General features: G+C 37.9%; 1 protein-coding gene across 2 annotated transcripts in view; it reads left to right on the top strand.

Annotated features, from left to right (window-relative positions):
* The window catches only part of LOC128025060 (integrin alpha-X), a 40,077-nt gene extending 23,114 nt beyond the window's left edge, over positions 1 to 16,963 (top strand). The window contains exons 11-31 of one of the 2 annotated variants that reach the window (XM_052611043.1): positions 1,057 to 1,130; positions 1,409 to 1,517; positions 1,640 to 1,773; positions 2,243 to 2,389; positions 2,488 to 2,685; positions 2,802 to 2,935; positions 4,385 to 4,527; positions 4,682 to 4,830; positions 5,119 to 5,250; positions 5,538 to 5,611; positions 5,717 to 5,858; positions 5,997 to 6,095; positions 7,909 to 7,988; positions 8,134 to 8,220; positions 8,326 to 8,404; positions 9,093 to 9,188; positions 9,377 to 9,457; positions 9,591 to 9,701; positions 9,797 to 9,910; positions 10,850 to 10,960; positions 11,070 to 16,963. In XM_052611043.1, the coding sequence (XP_052467003.1) occupies positions 1,057 to 1,130; positions 1,409 to 1,517; positions 1,640 to 1,773; positions 2,243 to 2,389; positions 2,488 to 2,685; positions 2,802 to 2,935; positions 4,385 to 4,527; positions 4,682 to 4,830; positions 5,119 to 5,250; positions 5,538 to 5,611; positions 5,717 to 5,858; positions 5,997 to 6,095; positions 7,909 to 7,988; positions 8,134 to 8,220; positions 8,326 to 8,404; positions 9,093 to 9,188; positions 9,377 to 9,457; positions 9,591 to 9,701; positions 9,797 to 9,910; positions 10,850 to 10,960; positions 11,070 to 11,153 (2,378 nt within the window). In that variant the 3' untranslated portion in view covers positions 11,154 to 16,963. Of the gene's footprint in view, positions 1 to 1,056; positions 1,131 to 1,408; positions 1,518 to 1,639; positions 1,774 to 2,242; positions 2,390 to 2,487; positions 2,686 to 2,801; positions 2,936 to 4,384; positions 4,528 to 4,681; positions 4,831 to 5,118; positions 5,251 to 5,537; positions 5,612 to 5,716; positions 5,859 to 5,996; positions 6,096 to 7,908; positions 7,989 to 8,133; positions 8,221 to 8,325; positions 8,405 to 9,092; positions 9,189 to 9,376; positions 9,458 to 9,590; positions 9,702 to 9,796; positions 9,911 to 10,819; positions 10,961 to 11,069 lie in introns of both variants that reach the window. The other variant, XM_052611042.1, reaches the window with a different exon arrangement.
* The last annotated feature ends 1,096 nt before the right edge of the window (positions 16,964 to 18,059 follow it).

The raw sequence follows: 18,059 nt of genomic DNA, 5'->3' as shown, positions 1-18,059 counted from the left end.
GCAACTGTATATCAGAACCACAACACTCCAGATCAGATCTCATTCAACTATTACAAATTTGACACACTCATCCTAATTAATTATATATTTATTTATTATTATACATATTTATACAAGGTATTAGTAATATTATCAGTAATTTATTAGTAGTATTTTAATTTTTTTTTTTTTGATTATTATTATTATTATTATTATATACATAATTGTTATTATTAACATTATCAATATAAGAGAAACATTGAGCAGTAATAATGATGTTGATGGAATGATATTTTGCTTGATATAAGGAGAGGTGTGGTATGTGTTAGCTATGTGTCATTATTTCATTACCACTATTTCTATTGTCATTTTATGTTATTATTATTATTATTATTATTATTATTGTTGTTGTTGTTACTGTTATTATTATTGATATTACTGTTGCCGTCATCTCAATATATTTTCAATATATTATATTATCAATATTATTATACATGCTATTACTATTTAAATGCTTCTACTATTACACATTTGTCATTTCTGCTTTTTTTATTACTGTTACTACATTGCAGTTTTATTGTTGTTTTTGTGTTTTGTTGTTGTGTTTTGTGTTCACCCTATGTTGAATGGTTTTGCACTCCTAAAAAAATAGATTATAAGGCTATAAAATCGGTTTTATAAAGATATAAGACTAAATATAATATATATAATATAAGACTTTATATAAGACTAAAAAACTGTCTTCATATCTGTGGTCTCCCATGGTTTTAAAATCTGTTAAGATTTAAAAATTGTCTAGGGTGTCCCAGGCCATATACTAAAATGGGACACTCTGTCAGCAGTCATGAGCGGGTCCTGAGCAATGTGACTTTATATTGCTGTCTAGGTTTTTGCGGACATGAATTTTGTCATCGTAGGCTGGTTGTGTCCACACACTGCTAAGACACATTATATGCGAGCAACATGTGAAAGTGAATTTTGCATTTGATGTGCCCTTTAAAGCAGCTCTACATACAGTTCCTTTAAATGACTTTGAATCAATTATTTATTTCAGTTCCTTCTGTTGCTTTGCTGTAGGAACTCAGACTTCAGGGGACTCCTCTAGAATGGAGTTTGCACAGGATGGATTCAGCACAGCCTTCACACCATATGTAAATAATATTTGATTTTACCAAATCCCTAATATTAATCTCTTCAGACCAAGTGAATGATCATAGTTTGGGTATCCAGTTATACATTTTCATTAAAGGTTGAAACTGTATAGGAATAAACTTTGAATACCAAAAAAACTGTGACCCCAAAGGCAACACTCACCCTTTCATTTTTTCTAATGCACTCAAATTTTCATCAAATAAAAGAAGGGTATGCAGTAGCTTGAGATGGTGTTTATTCTCCAAATCCAGCGACAGTTTAATGTTGCTTTGTTTAGGGAAGTGTGTTGATGAGTGCTGTTGGAGCTTTCCAGTGGAAAGGTGGTTACCAGGAAGATGATTCAAGTAGCTCCTTTCAAGCAGGCAATGAGCATGATAGCTATCTAGGTAAGGTTTTATTTTTGAAATATACAAAAATATAGAATATGTTAATTTAAAGTCAGTTTCTCATATACTGCAGAAACAACTCAGAACATGCATACTTCTGAACTACTGAATTTTTCCCGAAGGTTATTCGATGGCTGTTGCAACAGTTTCAGGGACCAGCTATGCTATTCTTGGAGCACCAAGATACAAGCATCGAGGAAGAGTCATTGTATCACGTATCAGAACCAATCAAAACAAAGAGCTGGAATTTCCCATGGTTGTTCACAATTTTTTTTTTTTTGCATCAAAACCACAAAAAAAAAAAAAAAAAAAAAAAAAAATCACAGTATAATTTTCCCTATGCAGTGATTGTGTAATAAGTCAAGATGTTACAGTGCTGCTGTAAGTTTGATTTTAACATGTGGATATTTAAAAGCAGCCCCCCATCACCTCACACCCATTCCTGGATTTATGATAGGGTTTTCACCACAATTTCATGCCATCTAAAGCCTTTATTTATGGATATGGAAGCCAACATGCTCATAAATCACAACGAGAGTTTTTTTTTTTTTTTTTTATGTCAACCAACAAAATTACACTTTAGCCCTTAGTATTTCATTATAGAAAATCTAAACAAGCATTCGTAAATGAAGAAAATATTTTTCAGGATTTGAAATCCTTCTTATATGGCAACCAGCAGAACGAAGATGAAGCTAATATTACTGTTCGATCTTCTCTTTTCTCAGCCTCAGATTGGCTCATATTTTGGAGCTGAGGTTTGTGTGGTGGATTTGAACAGTGACTCCAGAACAGACCTCCTGTTGGTATCAGCACCAATGTACATGGAGCCTGACCGGGAGGGCAAAGTGTTTGTTTACATCTTTACGAGTCAGGTAAGTGATGGGGCTAAAACTTTTTAGAACAATTTGAAAATTAATTCAGATTTAAAGAATTTGTTTCTTCGTTTGTCTTTTTTATTTTATCTTAATAGTTCACTTTTTCTGGTGTGGTGCTGGTGGGAATGTCAAGTCAGAGGGGTCGGTTTGGTTCTTCTCTTGCCAGTCCAGCAGATCTAAATAATGATGGTTATATGGATGTGCTGATTGGAGCTCCTTTAGAGGATGACGGACGGGGCAGTGTCTACATATTCAATGGAGGAGTAGATCAAATAGATCCCAAATATTCACAGGTGAAAAAGACATGGTTGGTGGCAGAAGTAGCAACTTCCAAGCATTACTTTTACTCACTTCAGGGGCTGATTCTAATATTTTCATTATATGTTTCATTCCTTGTCTGTGATGACAGAGGATTGCTGGATCATTGGCACAATCAGGTTTGCAGTTCTTTGGGATTTCATTGAGTCAGTCATCTCTAGACCAGAGTGGTGACAGCCTTCCTGATATTGCTGTTGGGTCCATGGGAGCAGTTCTGCTTCTTAGGTCTGTTATAACTACTCTTTCTCTCTCTCTCTATATATGTATATGTATATATATTGTGACATCATGAGAGAGTATGAGCTAGAGGGAAGATACGGGGCAAGATGGCCACCGGTTATGGACTACAAAGCCCAGGCTGTCTTATTATCTTACTGTCTTAGAAAGAGGGGCTTGTTGCAACTCCAATGAGACTGGCAGCATGGTCTGAGAGGAGGGTAAAGAGGTGTTGGTGTGGCTGAAAAAGACACACACCACTGGTGTTGGGAGAAGTAAACAAAGCCCCTCACACACTGAAATTCCAGATAATATAAGGGTAATGTGCCCCGGCAACTGTTCCCGGATCGTTAGATTTTGGTTCATTCACACTGCCAGTGATTTCCCGGGAATCTGTGTGTGTCTGTTCACACACAACCCATTAAGGTCCCGGAATGACACGTGACATCAGGAAATGACATGTAATGTACGACTCAAAAATGCTAGGCACATTAACTTTCACTTAAACTGGCCAAAGATCTCAGCATCAGCGTGTATAGTGAAAAACTGCATGATCTCTGCTTCAATACAGTTTGCACATATTTTTTGTCCCAAACATTGATACGCCTTCAAAACACATGGTAAAAGAATTACACCATAACATGCGTCTTCGCTACGACACACCCTTTACAGCATTGGTTCTGGCTTTTGTTCACAAAGAGCTCGTTCTGTGACTGAACCCGGCAATGTTACTAGGTCCCCTGGAATCCAGGAATAAATCCCGGGACATGTTTGCGTTCACAAACAGGGCAATCCTCCAATTTTCCGGCAATTTCCCGGGACCAACGTGCAGTGTTAAAGGGGCTTAAGACTGATTTATTTATTAATTTAGTTTGTGTATTGCAGAGACTTAAAATATTAGTTCACTTCTAGAATAAACATTTCCTGATATTTTACCCACCCAAGGTCATCAGAAATATTAATGTCTTTCTGTCTTCTGTCGAAAAGAAATGAAGGAAAATGTTCCAGGACTTCAATGGGAACCAGCAGGGTGAAGGTCCAAATTACAGTTTCAGTGCAGCTTCAAGGCTCTACACGATCCCAGCTGAGGAATAAGGGCCTTATCTAGCGAAACGATCATCCATTTCCTAAAGAACCAAAAAAAGATTTAAATACTTTTTAACCACAAATGCTAGTCGTGCACTAGCTCAATTTCATGCATCACATAGTTATGTTGGAAAGATCCTTTGTGATGTAGTTGGAGGCATTGAAACAGCATCTACAAAGTGAACATGCAAAGAGAGCCAAACGCCCTTTACAAAAACACAACAAAACAAAACAACGATGTCTGTTGAAGCTGTGTTTATTGAAAAACTGCACAAATTAAAGATCTCCATCCTCTCATGCTGCCACAATACAACCACACACACACACACACACAAATAGTAATCATTCATCTATGTTATGTGAATCATTCAGGTCCAGGCCCATCGTGCGCTTGGGAAACAAAGTAACTTATAACCCATCCAAAATACCAACCAATGTAACAGACTGCACAAAGACATTGCAAAATACCCTGACCGTGTGCTTCAACATTAATGGATTCAAACGTGGCCTAACAGGTATTTTCATAAACTAATTACATAAACCGAGTCTTTGTGTGCTTACGTCATATGTATTCTGCTTGAGGTTTGTAGTATACCGGTGAACTCATGAAATCTCACACATTGTTGCATTTCTAATATGGTTTTGCTTACGATCAATCATGTGTTCTAGATTTAGCTGCAAATATTAATTACACCATAACTCTGGATGCCAAGCGACAGAAATATCGAGCATATTTCTCGTTCAAAAACCGCCTCCACAATAATGTGATGAAAATTAAATTGCAAGAAGTTTGCAAAAATCATATTTTTTTCATAGAGGTAAGCATCAAATGTTAATGGTATTGTTATTGTTGTTGACTAACTTTTCTGATTGGATTTGAGTGAATCTGATGAATAGAGGCTAAAAATTGAGAGGTCATTCAGGTTTCTTAATATATAAAATATATACACATATATAAATAAAACGTTGTTTAATATTTATTTAACATTTTTAGAAATATGATGGGCACATTTAAATGCATAACAGAAGTGACCCATATATAATTTTTGTTATTTTTAAAATGTGTTTTGTTATTAACATTTCTTATTACTCCTTGTTTCCACCAGGCTTGTCCAGAAGATGCTCTGAACCCATTGTCCAATCAGTTACATTTTACATTTGAGGGTCTACCGTCTAGAACAATGCAAAACTTGCGGCCAATACTCAATCAAAATATAAAGACCACCACAGACCACAATGTAAGGGTTCATCTGTGTAAAGTTAAGAGCAGAAATGATGCACTTTATGTGCAAACACCTTAGTGTCTTACAGACCATCAGATAATGATTTAGCATGGCAAATAATGCAAAAATCAAAGGAAGGTTATTTCTGACTGTAAATAAGGTATGCTTTAAATATGTCATGGTTCCCACCACTGCCAGCAGAAACCAATGCAGAAATGTACAATGAACATGAGCTCATTGTACTGTATCTCATCACATATGAGCGATTCTTTTATTTTTCATGTCCTCACTTTGTTTTACAGCTAGATTTTGAGAGAGACTGTGGAACTGATTATACATGTATCGATAACTTAAGAATGGATTTTAATTTCTCTGGGTGAGCAAATCATTTGCTCTACTTCTAAACTTTAATATTGATAGAGATGAATAATTTCCACCAATCTTGACATCCACTAACCTCACTTTTGTTTTTGTGATCCAGAGCTAGAAATATAGAGGTTGGGATCATGCAGGAGATCAATGTGACCGTGTTTGTAGAGAACAGAGGAGAACACTCGTACAACACAGAGTTCAAACTTAACTACCCCTTTGGACTTTCCTACAGGAGAATCACATCTAAACAGGTAAAGCCAGACACAAAGGTACAAATGCTGCAACTAATAGTAGTTAATCATGATAACAATGATATTTCTAAAGCAAATTGGCTGTTGAACACTGACGATGCAATAAAATGTGTATTGAAATATATGATAAACTTACAGGGCAGAGTGGAGTGTGTGTCTCTGGATGGTGTGCAAGGAGTTAAACCAGGAGAAACCACCTGCTACATCAGTAAACCCATCCTCAAGGGCAACTCTCAGGTCAACAACCACATCTGCGACACACTTTTGCTAGTGTGTAGGGCTGCATGATGTAATCATGATTCTATTTCTCAAAAATTAAAAATGCGATTAAGAAATGTATTTTTACATTGCCTCAAAATGTTTGCATGTTAGCATATTAGTGCATGTAGGCACTAATCAAGAGAACATCAGCTCATACACATAGTTTATTTTATTCAAGTCTGCTTTCCTTATTCATTATATTAATCATATAAATGAACACACACTACATTATACAAACTGATAAAAAATTTAAAATCTTCTCTCAAAAGCTAAATATACAGAAGCTTGTTTCTGCCATGGAATATATATATATATATATATATATATATATATATATATATATATATATATATTCCATATATTTTTATACATATTTAATTATAAACTAACATTTCTTAGTTTATATCTTGAAATTCTGACTTTTCTTTCGCCTAATTTCTGAATTCGCATCTTGCAATTCTGAAATTTTTCTTGGAATTTTGAGTTTACACCTTGTAAATGTTATTCCCCCCCCATCTCATAGTTTATATTGAGCATTGGTCCCTAAACTAAAGTGTTACCCCCTTTATGGAAAGCTTGCATATAAATTACTGAAATTCCAATTTAAAAAACTAACAAAACATTTAAACATTTTTTTCTTTCTTGTCTTTTTTTTTTTTACCAGTAAACATTTTTTTTTTGTTTTGTTTATATTTTATTGATGTACTGTAGCAAAGTCGTTGAATGTGTGCATTTATTCAGCAACCACAATCGCAAACAATATAGTAGAGATTGATGTTTAGATTTATTAAAGTTTGTCACAGAGAAGGTTTGCTCACAGATTTAGTTGCAGAAAATAGTGAAAGCAGCCCTTCTGGCAACAATGAAAGCTAGAAGAGGCTTATTTCTAATACAAGATAACGTAAATGAACAATGTAACATAAAAAAAAATGGTTTCAGCATAAACAACCAGGCCAGTATCCCATCAATTATTGTTAATCAAGAGAAATCATGAATAAAATATGATTTATCATGTAGCCCCACTTATGTGCACATACACACTCATTTACTGACTGTTTTTTAACTTAAAGCTGTTAACGGACACTCTTATCCATTCAAATTAAAGTGACCCTAATATGCCATTTCCAATACTGCCTTTCATGCAACCTTATGTCTCCCAAAATAAAGAATAGACTCTGTACAGCTGAAACAAGTTTTTATTAATTCAAATCCCACTTCCGTGCGGCTGCATGTCGTAGGGTAACACATTTGTATAATGCATGCCTATGTTCTATGTTGGTGACTTCTTCTCTTATCTCGGGGAGCTCAATGCGAGATTCACAAAACGCTTGCTATTGAAAGATGAATCAGTATCCTGTTTATTTGGACCAGCTGCTCCACTGAATCACAACCTGTAAGTATGATAAATAATAGATGTTTCTATTTTCTATAAAGCGACACCGATGTATGCCGTAGACCAATCAAAGAGTAGGGCATCTGACCGACCGAGCAGAGCAGGCTCACAGAAAGGATGGGTTTAGAGAGACTGAATCTTTAAACTTCTTTGAATGAATCGTTTGAGAATTGCTGGAAAATGAAATGATATTAAATGCATATTTTGAGAAAACAAAAGCATTTTTTTGACCTTCCATGCATGTAATTCTATTATAGGAGACTCCCTTAACAATATTAGGAACCGTAAAAATGGCATAATACGGGCACTTTAAATTTCATGTTCTGTTGACAAATGACCATCTTTTAACTAGTCAAGTCTTATTTTCATATTTTGACATTTTTATCCAAATTCTAGGTTGTGTTTGAGTTTACATACAGTATTACTAAAGAAATTTCACTGGGCCAAAATGTGATGTTTAAGGCTGCGGTCACAAGGTATGACATCATCTTTGTGTGACTGTTGTGTGCTTTAAGTTGTTTGAATGAAGACAAAGTGCAAAACAGCTTTTTACCATGAGCTCTGGCCAATAATTTTTAGCTAAAAAATGCTGCTTATAAACAAAACCTCAATTTTTCACAGTGGAAATGACAAACATTCTCAAGAGAGTGAGTTACTCAAAGAAAAGACCATTGGCGTCAAATATGGCATCTCTATTGCCATGATAAGGTTAGTGCCCTGCTCCATGTTTCTGCATAAATCGTAAACAATACCTCATTTTTCTTTATCCTATACTGTAACTTTGTTATTGTCTTTCTTCATTTTTAATGACAGGGATGATCATTCCACCATCCACATTCGTTTTACTTCAGGGAAAAAGGATCTTATGAAACCAGTCCAGCAGATAATAAAGGTATTCTGTATCAAATTCTGTATCTGTAAGTACATTGAAAAAACAATTTGTCACAGGAACAATTTTCTCTCAGAAAACTGATAGTAAATTACACAAATAATTGAACTTTGAATTTAATAAGTTTTGAAGTAGTAAAACTGAAATAGTATTTTCTTCTCAAATAAACCGCTTTATTTACAACTATATTTTAATATCATTGCTATACTGTTTTTGTTAATGTTTTGAATTTTTAATTTATTTATTTTTAATCTGTTCTCATTTCAATTTTAGTTAAAGTTTTAGTAAATTGGTTGTATCTTTTTTAATTTGCTATATATATATATATATATATATATATATATATATATATATATATATATATATATATATATATATATATATATATGTCTATAAAGATTTTTATTAAATGTTAGTTCTGGTTATTTTTCGTAGTTTCAATGAAAATGATAAAACTTTTTCCTTGGCAACTAGCTATAATAAAAAAAATATATATTTTTTTAAGGTTTATATTTTATATTATTTCTGTTATTGTTCAGTTTATATCAAGTATTTTTTTAATGGTTTTTATTGTTAGTATTAAATAATGCTAATAACCCTGAGCATCTCATTTTTAAGATCTATAACAGAAGAACACAAATAACAAAATGTCTACACTGTACATAACAGTTCCTTATTTTTATCCTTTCAGATTGAAAATGAGTTTAGAGAATTAACTTTCAAGGTTTTCATCAGAGTACCAGTGAAAGTTGGTGATGCTGATATCTGGAGTAATTCAAGTCTGCAAGTGTGTTTCTTATATTAAAAGTTATACACTGATTCTTTTAATTAAATAATTTCTGAAAAAATCCTTCACCCATTATTATTCAGAAGCTAGTTTGATGATGTCACCAAAAAAAAAAAAAAAAAACTAACCCATGTTTAAATCTGTGGTGCCCTTTTAATTTTGTATGTATTTATTTATTAATTTGAAAGATTTCTGGCTGTAAATGGGAGAAAACGACAAAGCCTGTTATTGCCAATTTTATGGACATTATTAAAGGTCAACTTACAGTGGTGAGGACACTTTTTGAGTTTTTTTTTTATTTTTACCACATTTGATTTCCTGTTTTATTTAATAATTCACTGTGTTCCATAATTTTTTACATTTGTGTGTGTGTGTGTGTGTGTGTGTGTGTGTGTGTGTCAGAACTGCTCTGTGGCGGAGTGTTCCGAGTTCAGCTGTGACGTCACTCTTATAAAGAATGAAAAGATGTTCTATAATATAACTGGCAATGTAAACTCTGGATGGATTGAGCAGGTCTCTGACTTAAAAGCAGATTCATATCACAAAACAGACCATATATTCATATTTTTGTCATCATTTTGTAATGTCATAATCTGTGTCTCTCTTAGATTGGACTCGGAGCTGCTGTTTTTCAGCTGGTCAGTTCAGCATCTATGGATTATGACAAGAGCAAATATGTTTTATTTTACTCTGATTCTCAACAAACTGCACCATCTGTTCAGGTAATTAAGTGAGATGTCATGTCAAGTCCAGTGATTGTATGAAGAGCTCTCAAAGCCATGCTCCATTTAATTGAAAATTTCTGTAACTGCAATTTATTGTTTTACAGTTTGTGACTTGTGTTCATTTGATCTCTACACACACAAACACACAAAGAAACAAGTTTGTTTCTTTAAATTGTGGGGACTTTCCTTAGATTTCTATTACCTTTATACTGACCAATCAATATTTTTATCTTCTAAACACCCCTTCCTCAAATCTTGCCCTGGAGGTCCAATGCGCTGCAGAGTTTAGCTCCAACCCTGATCAAAGTCACCTGCTTGTGATTTTCGAATAATCCCAAAGACAATGATTGGCATTCATTAGCATGCTCAGGTGTGCTTGATTAGGGTTAGAGCTAAACTCTGCAGGAAAGTGGATCTTGAGGTCCAGATTTGAGGATCCCTGCCCTAAACCAACCAGAAACCTAAACCTACCCCATACAAAAAGGCTTTTTGCATAGTTACACTCAACATAATTTACACTTATATACTTCCTGTAGATGTGTGGCTGTGTTACTGTGTACAAGTGTCAGGAAGTCACACAATTTCTGTTGATTTTGACAGAGACAATGCATTACCATCCAAATGTCTGGGGTCTGTAAGATTTTTTAAAATGTTTAGAAAACATTTCTTACTGAATTGAAAGTAACCGAACCTTAATTTCATGCTCGACTGCAATGTTCAATTGAAAGTTCATACAGTATTTACTGAATTCAGTGTATTATTGTATACACCAGTTGTATTAATGAATTAAGTAGCCAAAATTAGAATCTTATATCTGTCGTTTGACATGGGACATCTGTGTGGGAATTGTGACTTCTTGAGTGTGATCTGACTGCACTAAATAGTCACATGTTTCCGTTTATTTAGATTAATACTCGAGTGGAGGTGTATGAGGAGGTTAATACTCAAGTGGAGGTGTATGAGGAGGATAATCTGACTAAAGAGATCATTGGGGGTGTAATAGGAGGACTGCTGCTTCTGACTCTCATAACAGGGGTCCTCTATAAGGTACATCACATCATGCAGTCAATTTTAATCAGTGGCCTTTCAGTTCCACCCACCACCACTATCTATATTGTAAAATGCTTTATTTCTGCTTATTTTCTCCTTTTACAAGGCTGGGTTCTTCAAAAGCCAGTACAGGGAGATGCTGGAGGAGGCACAGCGGGATGCAGGAGGACAGCCAAACATGTCACACTAATCTGCAATCATTCCATTTTAAGATATTAGTGTGTTTTGTGTGTGGTTGAGAATGAAACATGAATTTATTTGTCAGCTCAGAATGAAATGTTGTATTTCGGCCTAACTTTGAACACTTAATAAGAATGATATTAGGATATCAAATCACATCACTATTCATTGTTATCAAGAGGGTCTGGCTGCAGACTTGTACTTGAACTCTCAGACTTGCACTCTGACACTTGCACTTCCGCTAGTGACATCACTTCTTCTTCTTCTTCTTTCGGCTTTTCCCTTCAGGGGTCGCCACAGCGAATCATCTCTATCCACCTATCCCTATCTTCTGCATCCTTAACACTTGCATCCACTTGCTTCAAATCCTCATTAATTCCATCTATATACCTCCTCTTTGGTCTTCCTCTTTGCCTCCTGCCTGGCAGCTCCATGTCCAACATTCTCCTACCAATATACTCACTCTCCCTCCTCTGAACATGTCCAAACCATCTTAATCTGGCCTCCCTAACTTTGTCTCCCAAACGTCCAACATGAGCTGTCCCTCTGATGTACTCGTTCCTAATCCTGTCCAATCTTGTCACTCCCAAAGATAACCTCAACATTTTCAGCTCTGCTACCTCTAGCTCTGATTCCTGTTTCTTCCTCAGTGCCACTGTCTCTAAACCATACAACATAGCTGGTCTCACCACTGTCCTGTACACCTTCCCCTTGATTCTCGCTGATATTTTCCTATCACACAGAACTCCCGACACCTTTCTCCTGTCTGACCTCCTTTGACAACTGGTCCATCACTATAGCAAACAGGAAGGGGCTCAGAGCCGATCCCTGATGCAGTCCCACCTCCACTTTGAACTCCTCTGTCTGACCTACAGCCCCACTCACCACTGTCCTGCTCCTCTCATACATGTCCTGCACCACTCTGACATACTTCTCTGCTACTCCTGACTTCCTCATACAGTACCACAGCTCTTCTCTTGGCACCCTGTCATACGCTTTCTCCAAGTCTACAAACACACAGTGCAACTCCCTCTGACCATCCCTATACTTCTCCATCAAAATTCTCAGAGCAAAAATTGCATCTGTTGTGCTCTTTCTGGGCATGAAGCCATACTGCTGCTCACAAATTTCCACTACCTTCCTTAACCTAGCTTCCACTACTCTTTCCCATAGCTTCATTGTATGGCTCATCAACTTTATCCCCCTATAGTTGCTGCAACTCTGTATATCACCCTTATTCTTAAAGATCGGCACTAACACACTTCTTCTCCATTCCTCAGGCATCCTCTCACTCTCTAAAACCCTGTTGAACAAACTAGTCAAAAATTCCACGTCTACCTCTCCTAGACATTTCCATACCTCCACCGGGATGCCGTCAGGACCAACTGCCTTTCCACTTTTCATCCTCTTCAAAGCCTTCCTGACTTCATCCTTTCCAATTTTAGTGACATCACTTGCAGTCTTTATTTATTTATTTTATTTTATTTTTTTAATTAAATTTTTTTTTTTTTTTACTGTTTTTACTTTTTTAAATTTCCCAACATTTTATAACAGTAGCCAGGTGGCAAAGACAAGAAAAAATAAACTAAATTACAATGTCACTTGCAATCGCTACTTGGACTCTCTGCTACCTGCGACACTTGCAATCGACACAAATCGTGCGTGTTGCCAATGGATACAAGAAGCTGTGGTGGTGATTAAACGATTAAACCTAATTCAGTACTATAACGTACAGGGTCCTGCAAGAAAAAGACAAGACCGGGAAAGCTGTGGCCAGAACACCGGAATATGAACGTTTGTGCAAAGTCTCTCGCTAATCGTTTTCCTCCCGTAGAAAAACATAAACAATTAACATGGCTTAATGTATTAAGATGCTATTAAAATATCAAATTAAATATACAGTTCATTATTTGAATGAATATGGTGACACGTGTCCTGAGCTTTCCTCAGCGTCGCCCTGGAAACCGAGCAGTCACACCTGCACCTGCTTGTCACTGGCTAAGTGGCCACACCTTCACCCCATCAAGTTCTAGTTATTTAAACCCAGCAAACAAACGCAGAGGTGAGAGATGGCAAGGGGAAACAGAACGTGAGCATGCCGTGCTCTGTCTCGCCACTGGCCCGTGAACTCCGCTACCTGACCCCCTGATCACCTAACCTGTACTTTGATCTCTATCAGCAGGTGACTGGGGCGAGGGGTTTCTCCAAGGAGCAGCACAAGGATGACCGCCTCAAGCACTGTTGGGCCCAGGTGAGGGTTGCGGAAGGAAGAGAGCTCCAGCCAGAACCCCACTCAACGCCTCACTTTATAGTGAAAAATGGCCTGCTTTACAGTGTCGCGCAGCGGAGGGGGGGGGGGGGACCCTGCTTGTCGTCCTGTGCAGCAAGACAGGGGCAGTGATAGAGATAGCCCACGCACACCCGATGGCAGGCCACCTATGGGCTCAGAACACGATCCAGCACTTCCGCGACCGATTCCACTGGCCGGGCCTAGAAGACCGTTGGTTCTGCCAGGCCTGCCCAACCTTCCAAAGGACGCCACCTTGGACCCCTCCCGCCAGCCCGCTGATACCGCTGCTCATCATTGAGGTGCCCTTTGAGCGGATTGGGATGGATTTGGTGGGGCCGCTGCCGAAGTCCACCCGGGGGATTGAACACATCCTCGTCATCGTAGATTATGCCACCCGCTACCCTGAGGCCACACCCCTCTGTAAAGCCAACAAGAAGTACATTGCCCGGGAGCTGTTCCTCTTCTTCAGTCGGATTGGCATTCCCTCCCAGATTCTGACTGACCAGGGCACCCCGTTCATGTCCCGGATGATGGCAGATGTCTGCAAGCTCTAGAGGTCCAACAGCTCTGCACCACGGTGTACCACCCCCAGACGGGCTCGTCGAGCGGTTCAATCAGACCCTCAAACAGATGTTGTGCCGAGTAGCGGCCGAAGATAAGCGGGACTGGGTCAAGATGCTACCCTATATGCTCTTTGGTGTCTGATAGATCCCTCAGGCCTCCACAGGCTTTACACTGTTCAAGCTGTTCTTCGGCCAACAGCCCCGCGGTCTGCTTGACGTTGCCCGAGAGGCCTGGGAACAACAGCCGGCGGTACACTGCACCACCGTGGAACACGTGTGCGAGATGCGGGAGCGGATCGACCAAGTCATACCCATTGCCCAGGAGCACCTCATCAAGGCACAACAGGTGCAACAGCGGCACTACAACCGGGTGGCCCAACCGCGGGAGTTCCAGTGAGAAGACCACGTTCTGGTTCTGGTCCCCAAAGCCACCTGCAAGTTCTTGGCTAACTGGCAGGGGCTGTACACCATCACCGAAGGTTGGCCCCGTTACGTACCATGTGCGGCAACTGGGCAGAAGGAAAGAGGACCTGCTCTACCACATCAATCTCCTGAAGCGCTGGTTAGGGACTGTGCCTCAACTCTCTGCCTACACCAGCTCGACTCCCGTGGTTGTTGATATGGATCTCCAACTCTCGGCCGCCCAGAAGTCGGAGCTGCAACACCTGTTAGTCAGTTTCCGGATGTGTTCTCCCCCCAGCCTGGGCAGACCCACGTCCGCACACCACCGGGGACCATCGTCCGGCAGCGGCCCTACCGTGTCCCGGAAGCTCGGCGACACACCATCGAGGAATATGTGCAGGAGATGCTGAGGTTAGGGGTAATTGAACCGTCACGCAGCCCATGGTCCAGCCCCATTGTCATGGTTCTAAAGCCTGACGGCACCCTCTGCTTCTGTAACGACTTCCGCTGCCCAAGAAAACTTGCAATGTACAATTTAACGCACTGCGTTCTGTACTCGTCTGCTTGCCTGTCTGGAGTTGATCCTTTTTAAATCACTTGTTAAGGCATTCCATAATGCACGTTCATATTTGCTGGTCTGTATATACATTGAGTCAACAACAAGACATATAGCCTAGGCCTACTGAATTTTCTTTATCATCTTAGTCTGTTATTAGGCCACATTAAGCTTTTGCTGTATGGGAGGACAAAGTTTGCGTATTGCGTTCATAGTCATCTGCTTGCCTTGTAGTACATTAAATAGTAACTATATATCGAATTAGTTTTTTGAATTGAACTTAATGTATCTTAATACATTTTGCCATATTAAGTGTTTGTTTTTTCTACAAGAGGAAGACGCTTAACGAAAGGCTATGCATTGCGTTTATATTCTGCTGTTCTGTGGCCACTGATTTGCCGGTCCTGTCTTTTTCTTGCAGGACCCTGTACAATATAGTAGTAGGAGAGTGCAAGTGGTGATTGCAAGTGACCTTGTAATTTAGTTTCTTATTTCTTATCTTCACCACCTGGCTACTGTTGTAAAATGTTGAGAGATTCATACAAAAAGTTACCAATAAATAGAAAAAAATTAAAAAATAAAGACTTCAAGTGACGTCGCTAGCGGAAGCACAAGTGTCTGAGAGTGCAAGTCTGAGAGTGCAAGTGCAAGTCTGCAGCCAAACCCTTCTCATTGTTAGCAGTGAGCTTAACAATGAGTTACCACAATGTAAGTACTGCAATGAAAGTCATCTTGCAAATATAGTTTATCTTCCTTCTTTGTTTTAAAAATTGATAAACTATATCATAGCAGAAATATCAGTAATATCCAAGGGCCTTTTTCTGACATGCAGAATGTTTTTGAGATGTTTTCTTATCGTGTTTCTTTAGATTTCTTTAATATGGAAGGCTGTTTCAGTCACAGAATGAAAATGCATTGCATCATGTTATCTTACAATTTGGAATTTTGAACGTCTTTATTCTGAATTTACATTTAACAATTCTAAGATAATATATCACAAATCAATTTTTTCTCTGAATTGTTTACATTATTTCTGATTTTGTCTCTGATTTTTTTTTTTAAATAACAATTACAATATTTGTCTTGTAATCACTAGTTTACTAATAACTTATTATAATTATTACTATTATTCTTATACCGTAACTGAAATGCTTCCATACTATAATAGGGTTTTGCTCTGGGTGTAATAAAAAAAAGACATTGCTTTCTGCTTAATCAGATTAGATTGATAAATAATATCAGAAATATGGTAGGAATTCAGTTATATTTTATCACTTTACACAACAGAGATTAAGGGGGGGGGGTGAAATGCTCGTTTTCACTCAATATCCTGTTAATCTTGAGTACATATAGAGTAGTACTGCATCCTTCATAACTCCAAAAAGTCTTTAGTTTTATTATATTCATAAGAGAAAGTTAGTCTGTACTGATTTTTCCCGGAAAAACACGAGCGCCTGGAGGCATGACGTGTGGGCGGAGCTAAAGAATCACGAGCGCCAGTAGGCTTTTGCGTTAAGAGCATGTGGAAACTGTGACATTACCGTGAGGGAAAAACCATCATCCAAAACAAACCATGGCTTACAGTCAGATTCAGGCGTTTATTTATGATCCAGAATCAGATCCCGAGGCTGAAACTGAACGAGAGCAGCAGCAGCAACGACTCGCTCCGAGCGGTGCTGGAACCCGGGTCTCCGGCATGGGAGGGGACGCACTAACAAGGAGACAGAGATATTTTAAGCAGTTTTACTCACCGCCTGCGGTTCCAACACACGATCGTGTCCCTTTTTCGTTGGGATTGCATCATCCTTAAGAAATAAACGATACGCAAATCCGTCGTCAAACTGGGCCTTGTTTGTAAAACAAGCATCTTCGAAATGCAGGGAACAAACAAAAACACTTGCACAACTCCGTTGATGCTCTGTAAAAATAAACTCCATCCACTGGTCCCTTAATGCTGTTTTTTTTTTTTTTTTTGGTAATCTGTGCAGGGTTGTCTTGCCCTGGCAAGCTCTGATCAGTGAATCGCTCTGATCAGTGAAATGTCTGTGCTCAGCCTCGCTATACGGGAGCGCGCGCTCTTCCGGCAGAAGTGCCCTAGGACCCATATAAGGAAATTCCGCTCCATCTAACGTCACACAGAGCCATACTCGAAAAAAACTTTCCGAAACTTGTGACAAACCGGAAGGAGTATTTTGGGAACAAAAATACTCCTTCAAACGTACAACTTAATTTTTGAAACTTTGTCCTTGTTTAGCATGGGAATCCAACTCTTTAACAGTGTAAAAAACTCAGTATGCATGAAATAGCATTTCACCCCCCCTTTAATAGTAAGATAGAGATTCTACAGAAAAACAAAGCTACATGAAGCTATGTACAATCACAGACTAGCAGCACGGCAAGCATGAGGAAGGAATAACACTGTCTAACCCATTTACAGTCTGTAATTGCCTACTTTTTATAGAGTGTTTCATTGTTACTGGCCAAGAAAAGTTTCAGTTTTTTCAAGTTTTGATTTTATGGTTTATTGATAAAAGGTAGACATATGCTATATGCTTTTATATGCTTTTATATGCTTTTATATGCTTTTATAGAGTAATCTAATCAATATAATGTTTGTCAGCTCTATTTTAAATACGTCTAAAGCTAGTTTTGGTCAGATTACCCATTTTTAATAAACTATAGACCTACTTAAAGGGTTAATTCACCCAAAAATTAAAATGAAGCAGTTCCGGGCTGATGATGTAGGCATAGCACATGCCCCACTGAGTCTCCTGAAAACCAACGTTTATTAACAGGAGCAAAGGAAGTAAAGTTTTCAGACTGATAAATCTCAATTACTTTCTTTCTTATTGGTTTCTGAAATTCTTTTGATCTCAGCATGATGTCTAGATTTTAAGGGATCTTTTGGTCTACTTCTACTGTGATTTTGTTATCCCTTAATAATAAAAACTTTCATTTAAAAACGGCATGTTGTGTTTAATTATGTTATCTTTGACTAATATTTACATTTTTTTGATGATCTTAAACATGAAACTGTGACAAACATGCAAAATCAGAAATCAACACTTTTTTTATATCATTGTATATCATACTGGTGTCGATTTT

The sequence above is a fragment of the Carassius gibelio genome, chromosome A12, assembly GCF_023724105.1.
Source record: "Carassius gibelio isolate Cgi1373 ecotype wild population from Czech Republic chromosome A12, carGib1.2-hapl.c, whole genome shotgun sequence".
NCBI lineage: Eukaryota > Metazoa > Chordata > Actinopteri > Cypriniformes > Cyprinidae > Carassius > Carassius gibelio.
Note: the sequence above shows the minus strand (reverse complement) of the source record. Positions and strands in the feature narration are given on the sequence as shown.